A 20,009-nucleotide genomic window follows, 5' to 3' on the forward strand; every position below is an offset into this window, starting at 1 on the left:
TTAGCGAGTATTGTCTTTCCTTGGTGGATTGATCTCCTACCTCCCCAGAATTTGAACTTTTTACTGCAGGATCAGGACTAGAAGACTTCCCCTTTTTCCTCACAGGGATTAATTCCCTTATCTGTGTATTTGATGGCATTTCCGGTTGGTCCAGCTCCAATAATTTGCAAAAGTCTGGTATTTCTGATAGTTTGGCGCAGGTAATTCTTTTATTTTCATGTATAACTGATAAATTAAAAGGAAAACCCCAGCGGTAATTTATTTTTTTTCGATCTTAACAAGAGGGTGAGGGGAGCGAATTCCTTTCTTGGAGTGTTCTTGGCGATAAATCTGCATAGAATTGAAGCGTTAAACCTCTAAATGTAATTGGTTGGTTCTTTCTCAAGGCAATCAATATCTCTACTTTGCTTTTAATTGTTTTTAATAAATCCTTTTAATCAGCAACAGTAGTAGTTTGCCTGTTCTATACAGAACACCAACATTTGTGTTCAATCCTGTCATCTGATACCATTCCTGCAATAACGGCATCCTGCAATAACCTTTCTTACCCATCCGATGTAGAGAGAGCCACTCTGTGGCCCTCTCTGCATCGGACATCGATGGCTGCAATCGTTGGTGGGTGGGAGCTTATGTGGGAGGCGGGTGGGCGGCCATCAATGGCTTCTAGTATGAAGAGGGGGGCGGGTGCACGGGGGCGTCGGGCGGGCGCGTGCACGGGGCAGAAGCGGGTGGGAACCGCTACACTACGGAAAAATGTTAGTAGAAAAGTGGGAGAGAGGGGGGAGGGAATTCCTATAGAAACCATCTACGGGATCTGGGAGAGGGGGGGGGGATTGGTCTTTGGGGTGGGGGAAGCTACACTACAGAAAAAAACAACAACAATTTTTTTGTAAATTTTGTATTACCCAAGATGGCTCCCAATAAGGTAGGGGGGGCAGGGAGGTTGGAGGCTAAGGGGGGATCCTACACAGCAGAATGATAAAAATAAAACCTTTTATTTTAGTACTGGCAGACTTTCTGCAAGTAATTAAGATGGCGGGACAATTGTGGGGTGGGGAGGGAAGAGAGCTGTTTGAGAGGGATCAGGGGGTGTGATGTGTCAGATGGGAGACTGATCTCTACACTAAAGCTAAAATTAACCCTGCAAGCTCCCTACAAGCTACCTAATTAACCCCTTCACTGCTAGACATAATACACGTGTGATGCGCAGCGGCATTTAGCGGCCTTCTGATTGCCAAAAAGCCACACCAAAGCCATTTATGTCTGCTATTTCTGAACAAAGGGGATCCCAGAGAAGCATTTACAACCATTTGTGCCATAATTGCACAAGCTGTTTGTAAATAATTTCAGTGAGAAACCGAAAGTTTGTGAAAAAGTGAACGATTTTGTTTTTTATTTGATTACATTTGGCGGTGAAATGGTAGCTGAAATATACCAAAATGGGCCTAGATCAATACTTTGGGTTGTCCACTACACTACACTAAAGCTAAAATTAACCCTTCAAGCTACCTAATTAACCCCTTCACTGCCGGGCATAATACAAGTGTGGTGTGCAGCGGCATTTAGCGGCCTTCTAATTACCAAAAGCAACGCCAAAGCCATGAATGTCTGCTATTTCTGAACAAAGGGAATCACAGAGAAGCATTTACAACCATTTGTGCCATAATTGCACAAGCTGTTTGTAAATAATTTCAGTGAGAAACCCTTTCTTTCTGCAGGCATGCTGCATGTTCTGCAATCACATTTTCAGATCACAGCATGTTCTGCCTTGGGGTGGTGCCACAGGGGCACATTCACTATTTGTCTATAGTTCATATTCTGCTAAAATGTTTTCATTTACTGTCCCTTTAAAGCTATGGTTTGGGTGGCCGAAGTGCTGCCTTATGAGTCATTGCTTACTGTAGTCATTGTGCCTTATCATATATCTAGTCCAAAGGTTGGTGGCACCAATACATTTCTTTATCTACAAAGCTCAAAACTTGCCTGAGAAAGGCATTTAATTAAGCAATTTATTAACATTACTACATTTCTCATTGTCCTGTGTTTAAGGGATGTATTGAGAACACAAATATTGATGACTATAAAAAAAGCTAAATCATGCAACAAATAATCATCTACCACCAATCCCTCTAGAAATATTTGTTCTCTCATATCTTTTTTGTGCACACCCATATTAGCATATGTGTGTCTGTGTACACTTTAACACTTTAAGGGACACTTTATGTCCCCACATCATTTTTTTTTAAATTAAATTTATTGAAAAAAATTACAAATACTTGAATAATTTATTTATGAATTATAGGTTTCGAGAATTTTTTTTCGAGAAAAGGTCAACTGGGCCTATCACCATTTGGGCAAACACTATAAATCATAGCTGTGTGCATGGAAGTGGGTGCAGGACATTCTGTGTGTTCAATGTCCCTTTAAAGGAAAAAAAAACACGCTTTTTTCATTATTGTAATTAAATATAAGCCACTGCTTGGTGTTTTTTTTTTTTTTTAAGGGACATTAAACACTTAAGGCTAAATTACAAGTTGAGCACAAAATATCGCTTCCACAAATGTGCACTGGTATTACAAGTGAGGTGCAATGGGAACGTGACCTCGCGTTTGCATTACATGGAAGCAAGAAGAACGAGAGTGCGTTTCCATAGGCTCCAATGAACTAGCGCAGCAAAAGGGGGTAAGTTGCACAGCGATTGGCAGCAAATATAAATATATATATATGTATATGAATATATACATATATATTTGTGTTAATATGTGTATATACACAGTCCCCATAGACTGCTATGTAACGGTACGTTTCAGTGCCGTTTTTTTTCCTTCAAACACCCCACACCCACCAACTTTAGCCCCCAAGAACTGCTTAGTGCAGTTATTTAAAACATTTTTAAAGTTGCTACATTATTTTTTTTCAATAAAGACACAATATTCCTAATTTTGGGGGCAATTGGGGGACATTTATAAAATTAACCAGAGATCTGCTCTCTGGTTAATTTTATGAGCGCTAATTGCTACGGCGAGCTTGCGATAGCAATAACCAGCACTTGTAATGGCTGTTTATTTAACGAGCGCCCGTAAACAGGTGCCTGATTAATTAGTGCTACAGTTGTAATTTAGCCCTTAATAAATGCTAGATAGAACGATACATTCAAAGAAAATATGAATCTGAGAATATCATGGATGTATTTGTCAAAAGTTTCATTAGCTGTTTAAATAGTGACAAAGTAAGTGTAAAGTTTTAGTGTCTATAAAATAATGGGAGCTGCCATGTTGTAACTTAGATTACCTTCTCTGCTGTGGCCAATAAGGGACAGTTATAACTAGGTCACTAGATTGTGCAGCCAATGGCTGTGTGGAAGATAACAATGTTCTGCACTTCCATTTCTAACATGAACTGAAAAGCTCACAATTTCAGAATTTGAGTTACAGGAAAAGGGGACAAAATAAATAATGAAAGTATATTGCAGTTTTTATATATATATATATATATATATATATATATATATATATATATATATATACAATTTATAATTTTATATTACCATCTCAACGTGTTTAATGTCACTTTAAATGGGTCTATTTAAATATGAAATAGAAGCACTTTTGCAATATACTTCTATTTGCAAACATGCTTCTAGTAAAAGTTATTACTGTTTTTCTGTGGCATACGCACATATCCTTTAAGCGCTATGCACCAGCATTCAAACAATACACCTTCGCAGAGAATCAGCTTGCAAGACAAATTATGGGCCAGAGTGGTGTGCTTACAGTTATGTGTGAGCAAAAAGGGGTTTATTGGGGGTGTTTGTGCTCGTCAGATGTTGGGCTCGAATTACAAGTTGAAAGTAAATGCAATTCATTTAAAGGCATTTGAAGTTAACGTGCATCCTCAGAGCTCTGGTTAACTGTTTCGTGAAACAAAAAGTGTCACAAAACACATAAAAAATAAATTACACTCATAATAACACTATCTCATAAAAATTATTTAAAAAAATATTGCACAAAAAAGTTATAAGGGCCCAAAGATTTGAGGTCTCAGGTGTGTTAAAAAAAAATGGTCTACAACATTGAGATACATACATATATACATACACACAAACACATATATATATATATATATATATATATATATATATATATATATATATATATATATATACACACACATATACATATATATATATGTCCATTTGTTATCCCAGTGTATAACAAATCCTAGGATTTACCATCACTAAAAATAAAGTGGAGTTTAAATGATCAAACATGTAAAAAAAAAGGGTGCTAAAATCACCCATTCTGTGCCGTTGTCGCTAAACTCAGCGGCTCCGGCCACCCACAGCACGTCGCTCTCCTTCAATGAGGTGAGCTGACAGTGTTCTTTATGCACACACGGCTATTGGTTTAGAGGTGCAAGTGTAACCTCATTGGTAGAAGAGTGATGGGCCGAAGGGATGGGCCGAGGGCAGCCGGAGCCGCTGAGTTTGGCTATGTTTGGTGGCACATTCAGGATGAGTTTAGCACCCTTTTTTTTACATATCTGATCACTTAAACTCCACTTTATTTTTAGTGATGGTAAATCCATCACTTTAAAGGGACACTAAACCCAAGAAAAATTATTTCATGATTCAGATAGAGCATGGAATTTTAAGCAACTTTCTAATTTACTCCTATTATCAATTTTTCTTTGTTCTCTTGCTATCTTTATTTAAAAAGCAGGAATGTGATGCATAGGAGCCGGCCCATTTTTGGTTGAGAACCTAGGTTATGCTTGCTTATTGGTGGATAAATGTAATTCTCCAATAAGCAAGCGTTATCCGTGGTGCTGAACCTAAAATGGGCTGGCTGCTAATATTTACATTCCTGCTTTTAAAATAAAGAGAGCAAGAGAACAAAGAAAATTTGATAATAGGAGTAAAATAGAAAGTTGATTAAAATGTCATGCTCTATCTGAATCATGAAGGAAAAAAATTGGGTTCAGTGTCCCTTTAAGTAGATGAAAACATGTAAAACCATATCTATGCAATATTAATTTTTAATAAAGTCTTATACTGTGTATATATTGCAAATATTTCACATTCCAATTTTATGCACATAGCAGAATCTGTTCTTTGTATTTCTAAATGTGTGTGTGTATATATATATATATATATATATATATATATATATATATATATATACACATAAATATATATTTATTTGTGCAAAAAACATAATATATATATATCCATCATCAGGTTTGAGCGTGAGTAGAGTGTTCAGTTTTTGTACCACATTTTTTGCTCCATTGACTTCTATCATGGAATATGTTAATGTGCGCACAATATCCTAAGTTCTGCTTTTTGCGCACATCAGGTTACTGATACGAGCACAACCCGACGCGCAAAAAGCTTACTTCTAGCAGAATTAGCATGCGAGCGTTAAATACTGCTTCACTTGTAATCTAGCCCTTTGTCCTTACAGAAGAAATTCGCACCACTGCCAGCTCATTGAGAAAGTGTGGTATTTGAATACTGGTGCATGGGCCCCCACAGCATATTTGTGTATTTCGCAGAAAACAGTAATAACTTATAGTTAAAGTATATTCCAAAAATGCTTCTATTTCTAATTGAAATGCACCCATGCCCATTTCAATTTGGAATTTTCTATCCCTTTAACAGAAATGATTGCAATATGTATTATTCATCATTCTTCTTTTTTAAACTTTATTTGAGCAATATGCATTACTTCCTTTCACCGTCCCACAAGGGTACTGGGGTCTCTACGGGAAGGCATATATTGTTTGATGTCATAAGTCTTCTAGAGTAACATGAGGTGGCTTAGCGTTTAATGAATGCAGTTTTGCCCATGCTCAGTAGAGGCAGAATTTAACAAATTCAAAACATGTCTGCCGTCTCTTGTCTCCCTGAGGGCAATTTTGCACGAAAACAAGTAGGTTGTTTGCTGTTTTTTAACACAATCTGTTGACTTTGATTTAACATATTTGTTTTTACTAAAGAAGCGCTGTTTCATATCCCTTTAATATCTATAGAGTGTTTCAGTGGGTTTTCTGTATAACTGGTTCAAATTGAGGGGACAAATGTTTTTAATGTGCTGAAAAACACACAGAAAAAATATCCTACAATATAGTTTATGCGCCAGTAAACTTAGAATATGGGCATATGTGCTTGGACATACCGGAACATCGTACTGATTTTTCACAGTAGTCACACACAGCTACACATGACATGGCGAATGAACATGCCCCTTAGGAGAATGTTAAACTTGTTGATTAACTTTTACAATTTTATTCCCAAGGCTTTTTTATAGTTATCTGTACGGTTATGTTGGCAAATTAATTTACAAATAGCTACTTTCATTCCAAAAACATAACAAATTTGATTTTTTTGTTTTGTTTGCTGATCATACCACAATTTTATTTTGCAGGAAAGCGCAAGACGAGGAATTAGCCAAATTTACCAAAGCCTTGACACTGCAGACCCAGATTGAAACTGTGGAAAAATGGAAGAAAACTGTGGAAAACAAGAAGGTCGCCCGGGAAGAGGCTAAATTAGCAGAACAGGAAAGAATCAATGAAGAAATTAGGGTAATTAAAAAGGAGGACAATAATCATTTTAAAGCAGGATGCTTGTTCTTAAAGGGACAGTTTAGTCTAAATGTTTTTACCTTTAATTTGTTCCCAATGATCCATTTTACCTGCCAGAGTGTATTAACTGGTTTCCAAATAGCTCCTTTATATCAGCATTTAAAATAGCTGATTTTGCCTGTGGTATCCCTACCTATACTGAAAGTTTCTATACTTAAGTATTGCCTATAGAAAAGGTGTGTAATCATAGCCAGTAGAAGAAATTAAACTTCCAGTGGGAGGTAGTAGAGAGAGGCAATACCATGTTAATTTTTAATTGTTCTATCTGTGTATTGGGCTTTGGTATACAGACAGAGATAATATAAAGAAGCCATGTGTGTGTACAGAAAGTGATAACATAAGAAAATCTGATTTCCATGCAAGCACAACCCATTTTAATGTTAAAAGAACAAAACCAGTTATTTCATATATAAAAATAAACCCAAAAAAGCATTTTATCATACGTTTTATAGTCTGCAGGTAATAAAATGAATTGCAAACACATTAAGGGAAAAACAATTTTGCAGTATACTGTCCCTTTAAAGACATGTTTTAATATAATCATATCTAGATGAGTCTTTATTTTCTGTATTATCTGCTGCTGATTCTTTGCTTTAGTTGCATAAAATGATGGGCCGTCCAATGGTGGTCATAAAGCACTGGGGAAAAAAATTGGAGGCAGGGGTGTGGCTAAAAAGACTACTCTGGGCTAAAACCCCAAGTCATCTTCAGAAAGGCTTCAGGGGTATCTAAGGATTTTGCTAGTACACAGCCCAATTATGGTAGTTTGCAGGCTATTCCTGAATGAGAATTATGTACTCTATTTTATTATGTTGTATCATAGTCAATCTTCCTATAGGGCAGTCTCTGGATTTTAAATTGTCTTGTGCTATTTCCCCATTCATATTAGTGGTATAATTTATCTTGGGCTACTGCCCCATTCATTTATCTTGGGCAATAGCCCCATTTATATTAGTAGTTTAGCAACACCCCTGTTGGGAAGCTTCATTTTTAACACCTAAACAAGATAAGCTATCATCCATATGCAACTAAGACTTTTCTAGAACTGATTACTTTTAAATAAATGTATTTTTCTTGATGGGCAGTGAAATAAAATCTTTCTATGACTGCAATGAATCCTGACATGGAATGCACAGGAGGATGGATGTACTTTATTTTAGGTCATTTATTTATTCTTTTCTTTTTATTTTATATTTTGCGCTCAACAATTAAAATTCAAAAGTAGGAGAGTTTATTTTTTTTCAGTCTAGTCACTTTTAAGATTAAAGGATCAGTTCTCAGAAACAAAACAATGCTAATTTTGTATATTTTGCTCAAAAACACTTTGAAAATGAACAAACAAGAACAGACCCCCCCCCCCCCTGCCCATCGTAGTAGCAGAAGCTTGGTACAAACCATGAGCTAATTGACTCTTTATCCACCTACACCTCAGTCAGGGTAACTGGAGTGTTATAGATCTGTGTCACACCAATTTCAGGTTCAGAATGAAAAGATCTGTGAGCATAAACTGTTAAAAGGACATAAACGGGCAAAAAGAAAATGATCTGTGTTAGAGCGTTTTATTATTGCATATAACTATGGCCTCAATCACAATCAATCGGGTGTGACATCTTCAGCTCTTTTTCGGGATGAAAATGCTATATTTTGATTTGACCCTATTACAATAGAGCGTTTTTGGCTGATTCCTGCTCTTGCAACAGGTTTTCGGATCCTCACAAAAAGCCCTATTTTCCCTATGGAGCTGAAAAGAGCTTGGCGATCACATTACGTTTTTGGCTCACTTTTCAACAGCTTTATTGAGTTTGGCACCTCTAGACACTTGATAAGTCCTCAGAAGAGCTTTTCAAACATTTCTTAGACTATTTCACGGCTATTTCCAAACAGCCTATGTGCTTGATATATGTTAAACACTCTGAAATAGCCACTGTAGACATTCTAGAGGTTTGTTAATATACATGCTTAGAATACATGGAGGCTCGTCCCCTATAAAACAGTCTTGTTAAAGGGTCTCTTCGAAATATACAAAGCAGCAAGACAGCAGGTTCACGATTTACAGTTTAAAGGGACACTCAAGTCAAAATTAAACTTTCATTATTCAGATAGAGCATGCAATTGAAACACCTTTCCAATTTAATTCTATTAAAGAAAAGTGCACAGTCTTTTTATATTTAAACTTTTTGAGTCACCAGCTCCTACTAAGCATGTGCAAGAATTCACAGAATAAGCGTATATGCATTTGTGACTGGCTGATGGCTGTCACATGGTACATGTATGCATTTGTAATTGGCTGATGGCTGTCACATGATACAGGGGGAGTGGAAATAGACATACATTTTAAAAATTACTATTCATTTTAAGTTCAGACTAAGTGCTATTGCATTGTCTTGTTATCTTGCATTTGTTGATTATGCAAATCTTCTGTGTTGACTGGTCCTTTAAAAGAAGTGGGAAAAAAAGAGAAAAGTTATTTTAACTGTTTTACATAGAAGCTCGCATTCACTAATTTGATTACAGTTCATGCCAAATTTTGTTTCAAACCATCCTTGTGAAATTTGCAAATAATCCATATAGCGATAGAAAAAGAGGGCACAGTCTGCCTATACTAGCAACATAAGAGATGCCTTTAGATGGGTTTGCAGTGGTGTGGATGGAAACAGATTGTAATAGTTAATTATGAAAGTCGAGACTAAGTGATCTCCTGTGAAAATACAACTTTAATAACACCAGTTCTGTTAGTGACAATCACGCCAGTGCGAGTGTGATTTAAAATCGAAAATTGAAATATAATAAAACACTATTTGTATATGTTGTTGTCTACAAGTTGCCATAGAAGTATGTCCTTATGTATCACATTCATATGGATTCTGAGTGTTCAGGATGTATTGTGTTGACAATAGATAAATGTCACACATGCAAATAAGTTTTTTTCTTTGCCAAATGAACAAAGGAGTTTCATGAATAGATCTTTACTGTAAACTTAAGAGGTGTGAATGGGAGACCTCTCAGTTTTCTATCTTGAAAACAGGTACTTAATACACCAAAAATAACCTTTTCTGGAACTTTTTGGTTTACAATGCTTTTGCTGCAGCAGGTTTTTAACAAACAAAACCGTATAGCATTGTGATCAAGAAACTCTGCTCCTAATTAGGCTGTAGAGCAAATATAATTTTTGGGTGCAAATCACTGATAGACTGTGATTGAGGCCTATGTGTTTAACCCCTGCAACTGGGTTAAACTCATAGTTAAAGTCATCTCCTGACCCTAGGGACCTAGCTTAAACCGTGATGAGCCAATAACAAGAAGCACCAGTCACCAACTAGCTCCCTGTAGTACATTGCTGCTCCTGAGCATACCAAAGTATGACTTTTTTTTTTTTTTTTGAATAATTTTTATTGAGGGTTTTTCAAAATGACATCATAAAACCATGACATAAACATAATACAAAACATTGTAGTGATTGTTTTAACAACAATATGACAGGGAAAGAAAACATAATATGAACGTCAAAACATATCTGAAACCCTCCTTTTATATTTTTTATAGAATACTGTGAGTAGCTATTATTCCGGGCTATAGTGGTGAAAGATGCTCTAGAAGAGCACTGTAGCTACTAGAGAGACCCAATTTATCCTTGATAATTAGAAGCAATCAATCAAATGACAGAGTCATGATATCAAGAGCCAAAGAAGGAGCGAGGGGGAAAGTAGGGAAATGTCAGCGGGTAAGCACCGCTTATACAAATGATTTTTCTATGTATTTATATGATTACGTGCTTAAGTTATTTGATGAAAGTACTAGGGATAGCAATGTAGCTAGCTATGGTCACCAATAATGGGGGGGGGGGGGGAGGGAGACCATGGAAAAGTTAATTGGCTGAGTCAATTATTCATTACAACACAATGTGTGGCGTGGAAGACTAAGCTATACGGAAGTTAATAGATTTACGAATATCCCATATCATATAAGAGGTTTAACAAAGTTGAGAATCTCCCCTAGTAGGATATATTTGTAAATGCCTGGCATAAGGTCAAGGCATATATAAGGTTATTTGAAGTATTTATGTTATAAGAAACAATAAACCTATAGGTAATGCACCTTAACCGTAGGTGTCATAGGCCAGAAAGATTATAAGGAGTATGTGGAGGTGGAATTATATACCACAAAGCCTAGTTCGACATTCGCAAAAGGAAAACACTTTATATGGGAGTAACTCTATCTAGCTTGGGAGCTCCATTTTGATGCATGTAAGCGATAAGATTATTAATAACATCTCTAAAATATATGAAATAACCTAAAACATCTCATTATTACATAACTTTGTAAGAGAGAGTTGTCATTAGACTAATAAGAAGTAGTTAATATAGAACAGTGGTAGTATTTATAACTTATGCGAACAAAAAGACTGTTATATCTGGGTATACCGCATATTTCCTAAAATTAAGTTACTATCTAGATATCTCTGAAGCTGGGAGTCACCTTTAAAGGAGCGTGTATGCGTAGATCCATTGTAAGGTTAGGGCATCTAAAGGGCTTATCATAAACCTCTACACTACAAGTAAAGATAAATCCATAGGTATTTGCGCCAAAAAGTGCCGCTATTATAGTTGTATATTGAGCACCGTATTATATACAGGTAATTTAGTGTGGTAAATGAACCTAAATGAGCATATTCTTTGCTTAAACAGCAACGTCAGGGAGTAAAGTTTTCCTCCGCATGCATAAATTTATATTATCTCATTCTACACCAAAGGCTATGCTATACTATTAATTAACTGATACACAAAATTCAATACAATCATATATATTGGCGCTTCTGACTGCAAGTATAATCAGTATTTCCATATATTAAACCTATCTATGTAAGTATAATATTATAGAACGTTGCATTAAGTTTCTGGTGGGTAATATCATTATAAAAAACAACAAACATAATAATAAATGTGATAACTGAAAAAATATAAACAGTGTAAAACACATCAGTGTTAGCATTACTGACTGGCATGAGATCAGTCTATATGGTGTTATGAAGTACAGCACTACAACATAATGCCTAAGAGCAGGGAATCTAAGTATAGTAGTGTCAGGCTACATGCATTGTAATAAACTGTACATCAACAGCTTACATGCCCAGTTTTGTCAGGCTCCATATAAGCAATTAATGTTAACCACCACTGATTTGGAGGTAAAGGAACAAGAAAACAATCATACAGTCGTACTTATGCTTTTGGCTTTAGTTAACTATGCAGCCAGGCAGTGTAGGTGTAGCGTGGTTACCTAATATACTTTGAACATGCAGAACAAACCTAAAGCTAGACAACACCAAGTTATAGAATAAATTATTATGTCCCCATTCTTCAGGCTACAAGCCTTCATTCAGGTTACTAACAATCTCTAAACATGGTATAGATTTATGTTCAAGACAAACAGAGTTTAAAGTCTGAAGATATAAATGAAATATTGATATTTAAGCTTCGTGGGGCATCCCACGAATAGATAGCCCAGAAACAGTCTGAAGTCGAACCTGAATCATCCCACTCCCATTCTCGCTAGAACGTGGGGTAGATTAGTGTATCTAGAGCAGGATTCTTGGATTAGCGTACTACCGCCATTTGCTCTCAGGTTGTAGCGATTCTGATGTTTACCCATTAGGAGCGAGCAGGCTTCTGAGCACTGAGTCACCTCCGTGCACACTGGACTCAATATCTGCAGTATTAGAGGGGACCTAATTGAGCCTGAGTCTCCATGCGGATCTTTTTGCGACGTCGGGCAGCCAGCCTCACCTGTCCCCACTAGCTAATGTGCATCTACAGCTATGTCGCTCAGTTCACTTTCTTTTAGGGGGTCAGGCTCTTTTGAGGTAAGGGAGGTCAGGGGATAGGTGGGTATAAGCACTTGGGTTATCGGCGCTATCATCTCCTTTTGCTGCGCGGTACTTGGTCTTGGGAACACTCGTGTGGTACCCTTAATCTCAGCCAATTCAGCAGCGGACATCTCCTTGCTTCTACGAACGCTTCTGATCTCAGACCTCAGGCTGTAGAACTGAGTTGTCATCCGGAGATCCAAGCTCTGCAGCATAGCTCTCAGTTCACTATAATGATCCTCCATGGTGAGGCGTTAAAGTTGGCAGTATATTGCCGGCGAAATAAGCATGTAGTTGGGAAGTATCTCATGCAAAATGGCGTTTCTCACAGCATGGCCTCCGCAAACCGAGTGAGTAAGACTTCAGGTTATCAATGCAATAAAGTGGGTTTATGTTGCTTGTGAGAAGTTAGGCAAGAGCTAGAAGTCTGTAGTATAATAATGTAGAAATCAATCGTATCTAAAGCATACATCCATTAGTTAATCTCTGACCTCCGTAGTTTTAGTAGGCCTCATATACCTGCATGGGATCCAGATATAGAGGCTGATGCATAAGTTCAGCAAAGTAACTGTCAAGTAGTGTGGAGATAATCCTGCTTGGACCTAAGTAAGTATTTGGAGCAAATTACATTAAGAAAACTGCAATTTGCCGTTATTTTATAAATGTTTCAGCAGGAGCTCTCTGATACACGTCCTCTCTGCCCAGCTGTTGGCTCCGCCCCCCCAAAGTATGACTTTTACATAGTATTTAGTTCACTGTATGTTCACAAAAGTTTAGTTTTGACTTCCATGTTCCTTTAACCCCTTAATGACCACAGCACTTTTCCATTTTCTGTCCGTTTGGGACCAAGGCTATTTTTACATTTCTGCTGTGTTTGTGTTTAGCTGTAATTTTCCCCTTACTCATTTAATGTACCCACACATATTATATATCGTTTTTCTCGCCATTAAATGGACTTTCAAAATATGCCATTATTTTCATCATATCTTATAATTTACTATAAAAAAAATGATAAAATATGAGGAAAAAATGGAAAAAAACACACTTTTTCTAACTTTGACCCCCAAAATCTGTTATACATCTACAACCACCAAAAAAAACATATGCTAAATAGTTTTTAAATTTTGTCCTGAGTTTAGAAATACCCAATGTTTACATGTTCTTTGCTTTTTTTGCAAGTTATAGGGCCATAAATACAAGTAGCTCTTTGCTATTTCCAAACCACTTTTTTTTCCAAAATTAGCGATAGTTACATTGGGACACTGATATCTTTCAGGAATACCTGAATATCCATTGACATGTATATATTTGTTTTTAGAAGACATCCCAAAGTATTGATCTAGGCCCATTTTGGTATATTTCATGCCACCATTTCACCGCCAAATGCGATCAAATAAAAAAAATTGTTCACTTTTTCACAATTTATTTTCACAAACTTTAGGTTTCTCACTGAAATTATTTACAAAAAACTTATGCAATTATAGCATACATGGTTGTAAATGCTTCTCTGGGATCCCCTTTGTTCATAAATAGCAGACATATATGGCTTTGGTTTTGCTTTTTACTAATTAGAAGGCTGCTAAATGCGACTGCGCACCACACGTGTATTATGCCCAGCAGTGAAGGGGTTAATTAGGGAGCATGTAGGGAGCTTCTATGGTTAATTTTAGCTTCAGTGTAGTGTAGTAGACAACCCCAAGTATTGATCTAGGCCCATTTTGGTATATTTTCATGCCACCATTTCACCGCCAAATGCAATCAAATTAAAAAAAACGCAACATTTTTCACAATTTTAGATTTCTCACTGAAATTATTTACAAACAGCATGTGCAATTATGGCACAAATGGTTGTAAATGCTTCTCTGGGATCCCCTTTGTTCAGAAATAGCAAACATATATGACTTTGGCGTTGCTTTTTGGTAATTAAAAGGCCGCTAAGTGCTGCTGCGCATCACACGTGTATTATGGCTAGCAGTGAAGGGGTTAATTAGGTAGTTTGTAGGGAGCTTGCAGGGTTAATTTTAGCTTTAGTGTAGAGATCAGCCTCCCACCTGACACATCAGACCTCCTGATCCCTCCCAAACAGCTCCCTTCCCTCCCCCACCCCACAACTATCCCGCCATCTTAAGTACTGGCAGAAAGTCTGCCAGTACTAAAATAAAAGTTTTAAAAAATAAAATACATCTTTAGCATATTTACGTATGCTACTTTGTAGGATCCCCCCCTTAGCCCCCAACCTCCCTGATCCTCCCCCTCTGCCTTATTGGGGGCCATCTTGGGTACTGGCAGTACCCAGTTTGCAAAAAAAGTTTTTTTTTATTTTTTTGCCTGTTTTTCTGTAGTGTAGCTCCCCCCCCCCCCCACAGACCAATCCCCCACCCCCTGACTAATGTATTTTAACATAAATCAAACTATTTTTTTTACAACTTTTCAAACATAATTTTTCTGTAGTGTAGCGGTTCCCACCCGCTCCCTCCCCGTGCACGCGCCCGCCCCCTCCCTCCCGTGCGCGCCTCTGATCACTCCCGCCCACGATCCCGCCCCCCTACAGATCATCAGGGCCATCGATGGCCGCCTCCCGAACCGGCTCCCACCCACCAACGGATTTAGCCGGTGATGTCCGGTGCAGAGAGGGCCACAGAGTGGCTCTCTCTGCACCGGATTGCTAAAAAAGGTTATTGCAGGATGCCTCAATATCGAGGCATCACTGCAATAACCGGAAAGCAACTGGAAGTGAGCAGGATCGCTTCCAGCTGCTTTCCAGACCAAGGACGTACGCCACACGTCCTCGGTCATTAAGTGTATTTTTTTTGAGGACGTGTGGCGTACGTCCTTGGTCGTTAAGGGGTTAAAGGGACACTGAACCCAAATTTTTTTTGTGTGTGATTCAGATAGAGCATGCAATTGCAATTTTAAGCAACTTTCTAATTTACTCCTATTATCAATTTTTCTTCGTTCACTTGCTATCTTTATTTGAAAAAGAAGGCATCTAAGGTTCTTTTTTGGTTCAGAACTCTGGAGAGCACTTTTTTATTGGTGGATGAATTTATCCACCAATCAGCAAGAATAACCCAGGTTATTCACCAAAAATGGGCTGGCATCTAAACTTACATTCTTCTCTTTCAAATAAAGATACCAAGAGAATGAAGAAAATTTAATAATAGGAGTAAATTAGAAAGTTGCTTAAAATTGCATGCTCTGTCTGAATCACGAAAGAAAAAATTGGGGTTCAATGTCCCTTTAAGAATTGAACAGTAGGTAAGAAGTCAGAAGAAAGAACAGAAAAACTCATCCTTAATTTTAACTTCCTTGCCCGTTTGAGGACCATGAAACCACTTATGCCCAGACACATTTACACGCCCTTACCTTACAAAGCAGGACACTTTTAGTATGTGTTTATTAGCAAGTGTGCTTTTATTTAATTTAGTATAACATAGGGGCTCACTTTATGTAAATAAATATATAATCTTTCTTATGAAGTATGCATAACAGTAATGTTCCACAGCCACAGTACTCAAGTACCCTTAAAGGGGCAGGCAACTCAAATGTTTTTATTGTTTAAAAAGATAGATAATCCCTTTATTACCCATTCCCCAGTTTTGCATAACCAATACACTTTTATTAATACACTTTTTACCTCTGTAATTATATCTTGTTTCTAAGCATCTTCTGACCGCCCCCTGATCACATGACTTTACATTTATTATCTATTGACTTGCATTTTAACCAATTAGTGCTGTGTTGTTAGAACCCATGGGCTTGAGCACAATGTTATCTATATGGCTCACATGAACTAGCACTCAAAAGCAAATAAAAAAGCATGTGATCATGAGGCTGTCTTTAGGGACTTAGAAACAGACAGAAATTTAGAGGTTTAAATGTTATAAAGTATATTAAAGGGACAGTAAAGTAAAAAAAACTTTCATGATTTAAATAGGGCATGTAATTTTAAACAACTTTCTAATTTACTTAATTACCTATTTTGCTTTGTTCTCTTGGTATTCTTAGTTGAAAACTAAACCTAGGAGGTTCATATGCTAATTTCTTAGACCTTGAAGGCTGCCTCTAATCTGAAAGCATTTTGACAGTTTTTAACCACTAGAGGGTGTTGGTTCATGTGTTTCACATAGATAACATTGAGCTCAGGCACGTGAAGCTACTAGGAGTCAGCACTGATTGGCTAAAAATGCAAGTCTGTCAAAAGAACTGAAATAAGGGGGCAGTTTGCAGACGCTTAGATACAAGATTATCACAGAGGTAAAAAGTATATTATTATAACCGTGTTGGTTATGCAACACTGGGGAATGGGTAATAAAGGGATTATCTACCTTTTTAAACAACAAATCTGTTTTTTACTGTCCTTTTAATCTAACAATGTTGGTTGTGCAAAGCTGGGGAATGGGTAGTAAAGATGTTATCTAACTTTTTAAACAATAACAGGATTTGTGTTGACTGTCCCTTTAAAGGGATATAAAAGTGCAAAAAGCAAATGTTCTAATGGGTTAAACCATTTTATTATTGTGTGTATATAACTGATTAGTTAACCCCTATAACTGAACACATCTGGTGAGCCAATGACAAAAGACAAATGTGTGTAGGCACCAATCACCAGCTAGCTTTTAGTAATGCAGGATATTATATGTATTTATCTGTGTAAATATCAATGTACCTATTAATTTTTGGCATATAAAGGGTTTTGGGGACTGGAGCCAAGTAACATGGCATTTTTTCAGAATGGTTATTACCATTTCAGCAAATCATTGCCATACACTGCTACACTATACCTCCCAACATTTCAAAATTCAAAAGAGGGACGCCCTCCCCCCGCGGCAAAAAAAATTGATATGTATGTTTTTAAATATAATTCTAAATAAAGTCATATAATTTAATACACTTAGGCAGCAAATCAAACACAAGCTCAACCCACTGGTATGGCTAGGTGAGCTATGTATTTAATTAGCCTTTGCAAATACATTGCTAAATATTTTTATCTTAATTGGACATTTAATAATAAATTCTTTAAAACTGCTCTCTGCATTCCCCATTAATATTGTAGATTCTGGCCTTTAAAATCAGCATAAATGCACAGTAGCACACTACATAGCATACACTTACACATGCAGATACACACACACTACATAGCATACACTTATACATGCAGATACACACACACTACATAGCATACACTTATACATGCAGATACACACACACTACATAGCATACACTTATACATGCAGATACACACACACTACATAGCATACACTTACACATGCAGATACACACACACACATTACATAGCATACACTTACACATGCAGATACACACACACACTACATAGCATACACTTATACATGCAGATACACACACACATTACATAGCATACACTTACACATGCAGATACACACACACTACATAGCATACACTTATACATGCAGATACACACACACTACATAGCATACACTTACACATGCAGATACACACACCCACATTACATAGCATACACTTACACATGCAGATACACACACACACATTACATAGCATACACTTATACATGCAGATACACACACACTACATAGCATACACTTATACATGCAGATACACACACACTACATAGCATACACTTATACAGGCAGATACACACACACATTACATAGCATACACTTATACCTGCAGATACACAGACACTACATAGTATACACTTATACATGCAGACACACACACACTACATAGCATACACTTATACATGCAGATACACACTTATACATGCAGATACACTTACACACACTACATAGCTTACATTTATACATGCAGACACACGCACACTACATAGCATACACTTACACATGCAGATACACACACACTACATAGCATACACTTACACATGCAGATACACACACACTACATAGCATACACTTATACAGGCAGATACACAGACACTACATAGTATACACTTATACAGGCAGATACACACACACATTACATAGCATACACTTATACCTGCAGATACACAGACACTACATAGTATACACTTATACATGCAGATACACACACACATTACATAGCTTACATTTATACATGCAGACACATGCACACTACATAGCATAAACTTATACATACAGATACACACACACAGTTATGGATACAGACAGACACACACACTACATCATATATAGGTATCTGTAAATCATTGTATGGAGTTCTGGGGTTGACAAGCACATTAGCTGGCAGTCTGCGACTGCCACTGTTCGTTACCCTGGTATTAGCACTGCTCATTGTATAAAACTGAAGGCATGCTAGTATTATCAACAGGGGTTAGACATCATCACTACCAGAGGTAGGTTAGAGAGGTCACCATTACCCGTGGTCATAGTGTATACAGCCTTCTTACTCCTGCTTAATCCACACACCATTTCTTTTCCACAGGGAATCTAACAGGTATCTAACCCTGTGAGAGCAAAGCCAGCTGCTTCTGAGTATGGGCCCAATAGAATAAAAATTTTTTTTTTTAATGCATGGGGCAAATCGGGACAGAAGGCTAGCAACCCGTGACAGGGGGACAGACCCCTAAAATCGGGACTGTCCCGCGAAAATTGGGACAGTTGGGGGGTATGTGCTACACCAGTAGTACTTGACCATATTCCTCTCGTTGTATTTATATGTCTGGTTTTACTGTCATAAGAAAAATGCTTTTTAGTGGCAAAAAAATAACTCTGGGTAAAGAGGTCTGGTTAAATACCCTCCCCCCAAAGCATTTGTTTTTTACTGGGTGTTTTTTTGTTTTGTTTTTTGTAGAAGGGAACAGAACTGTCCTATAGGAAATAACTCTGTACTGTTATAGTGTGCTGGATTTCTCCAACATAGGTGTGTCCGGTCCACGGCGTCATCCTTACTTGTGGGATATTCTCTTCCCCAACAGGAAATGGCAAAGAGCCCAGCAAAGCTGGTCACATGATCCCTCCTAGGCTCCGCCTTCCCCAGTCATTCTCTTTGCCGTTGTACAGGCAACATCTCCACGGAGATGGCTTAGAGTTTTTGGTGTTTAAATGTAGTTTTTATTCTTCAATCAAGAGTTTGTTATTTTAAAATAGTGCTGGTATGTACTATTTACTCTGAAACAGGAAAGAGATGAAGATTTCTGTTTGTAAGAGGAAAATGATTTTAGCAACCGTTACTAAAATCGATGGCTGTTTCCACACAGGACTGTTGAGAGGAATTAACTTCAGTTGGGGGAAACAGTGAGCAGACTTTTGCTGCTTGAGGTATGACACATTTCTAACAAGACTCGGTAATGCTGGAAGCTGTCATTTTCCCTATGGGAACCGGTAAGCCATTTTCTTAGTTTAAGTAAAAGAATAAAGGGCTTCATTAGGGCTTAAAAAACTAGTAGACATTTTTCTGGGCTAAAACGATTACTTTACTAAGTATATTTGGCAGATTATTACTTTTAATAGTTGTTAAATCTTGGGGATTGTTTTAATAAAAACGGCAGGCACTGTATTGG

General features: G+C 37.3%; 1 protein-coding gene across 3 annotated transcripts in view; it reads left to right on the plus strand.

Moving 5' to 3' along the window:
• The window catches only part of SH2D4A (SH2 domain containing 4A), a 352,968-nt gene that overhangs the window by 219,282 nt on the left and 113,677 nt on the right, over window positions 1-20,009 (plus strand). For all 3 annotated transcript variants that reach the window (XM_053703206.1, XM_053703207.1, XM_053703208.1), the window contains one exon: window positions 6,429-6,588. In XM_053703206.1, coding sequence (XP_053559181.1) covers window positions 6,429-6,588 — 160 coding nt within the window. The remainder of the gene's footprint in view (window positions 1-6,428; window positions 6,589-20,009) is intronic.

Source organism: Bombina bombina, chromosome 2, assembly GCF_027579735.1.
Source record: "Bombina bombina isolate aBomBom1 chromosome 2, aBomBom1.pri, whole genome shotgun sequence".
Classification (NCBI taxonomy): domain Eukaryota; kingdom Metazoa; phylum Chordata; class Amphibia; order Anura; family Bombinatoridae; genus Bombina; species Bombina bombina.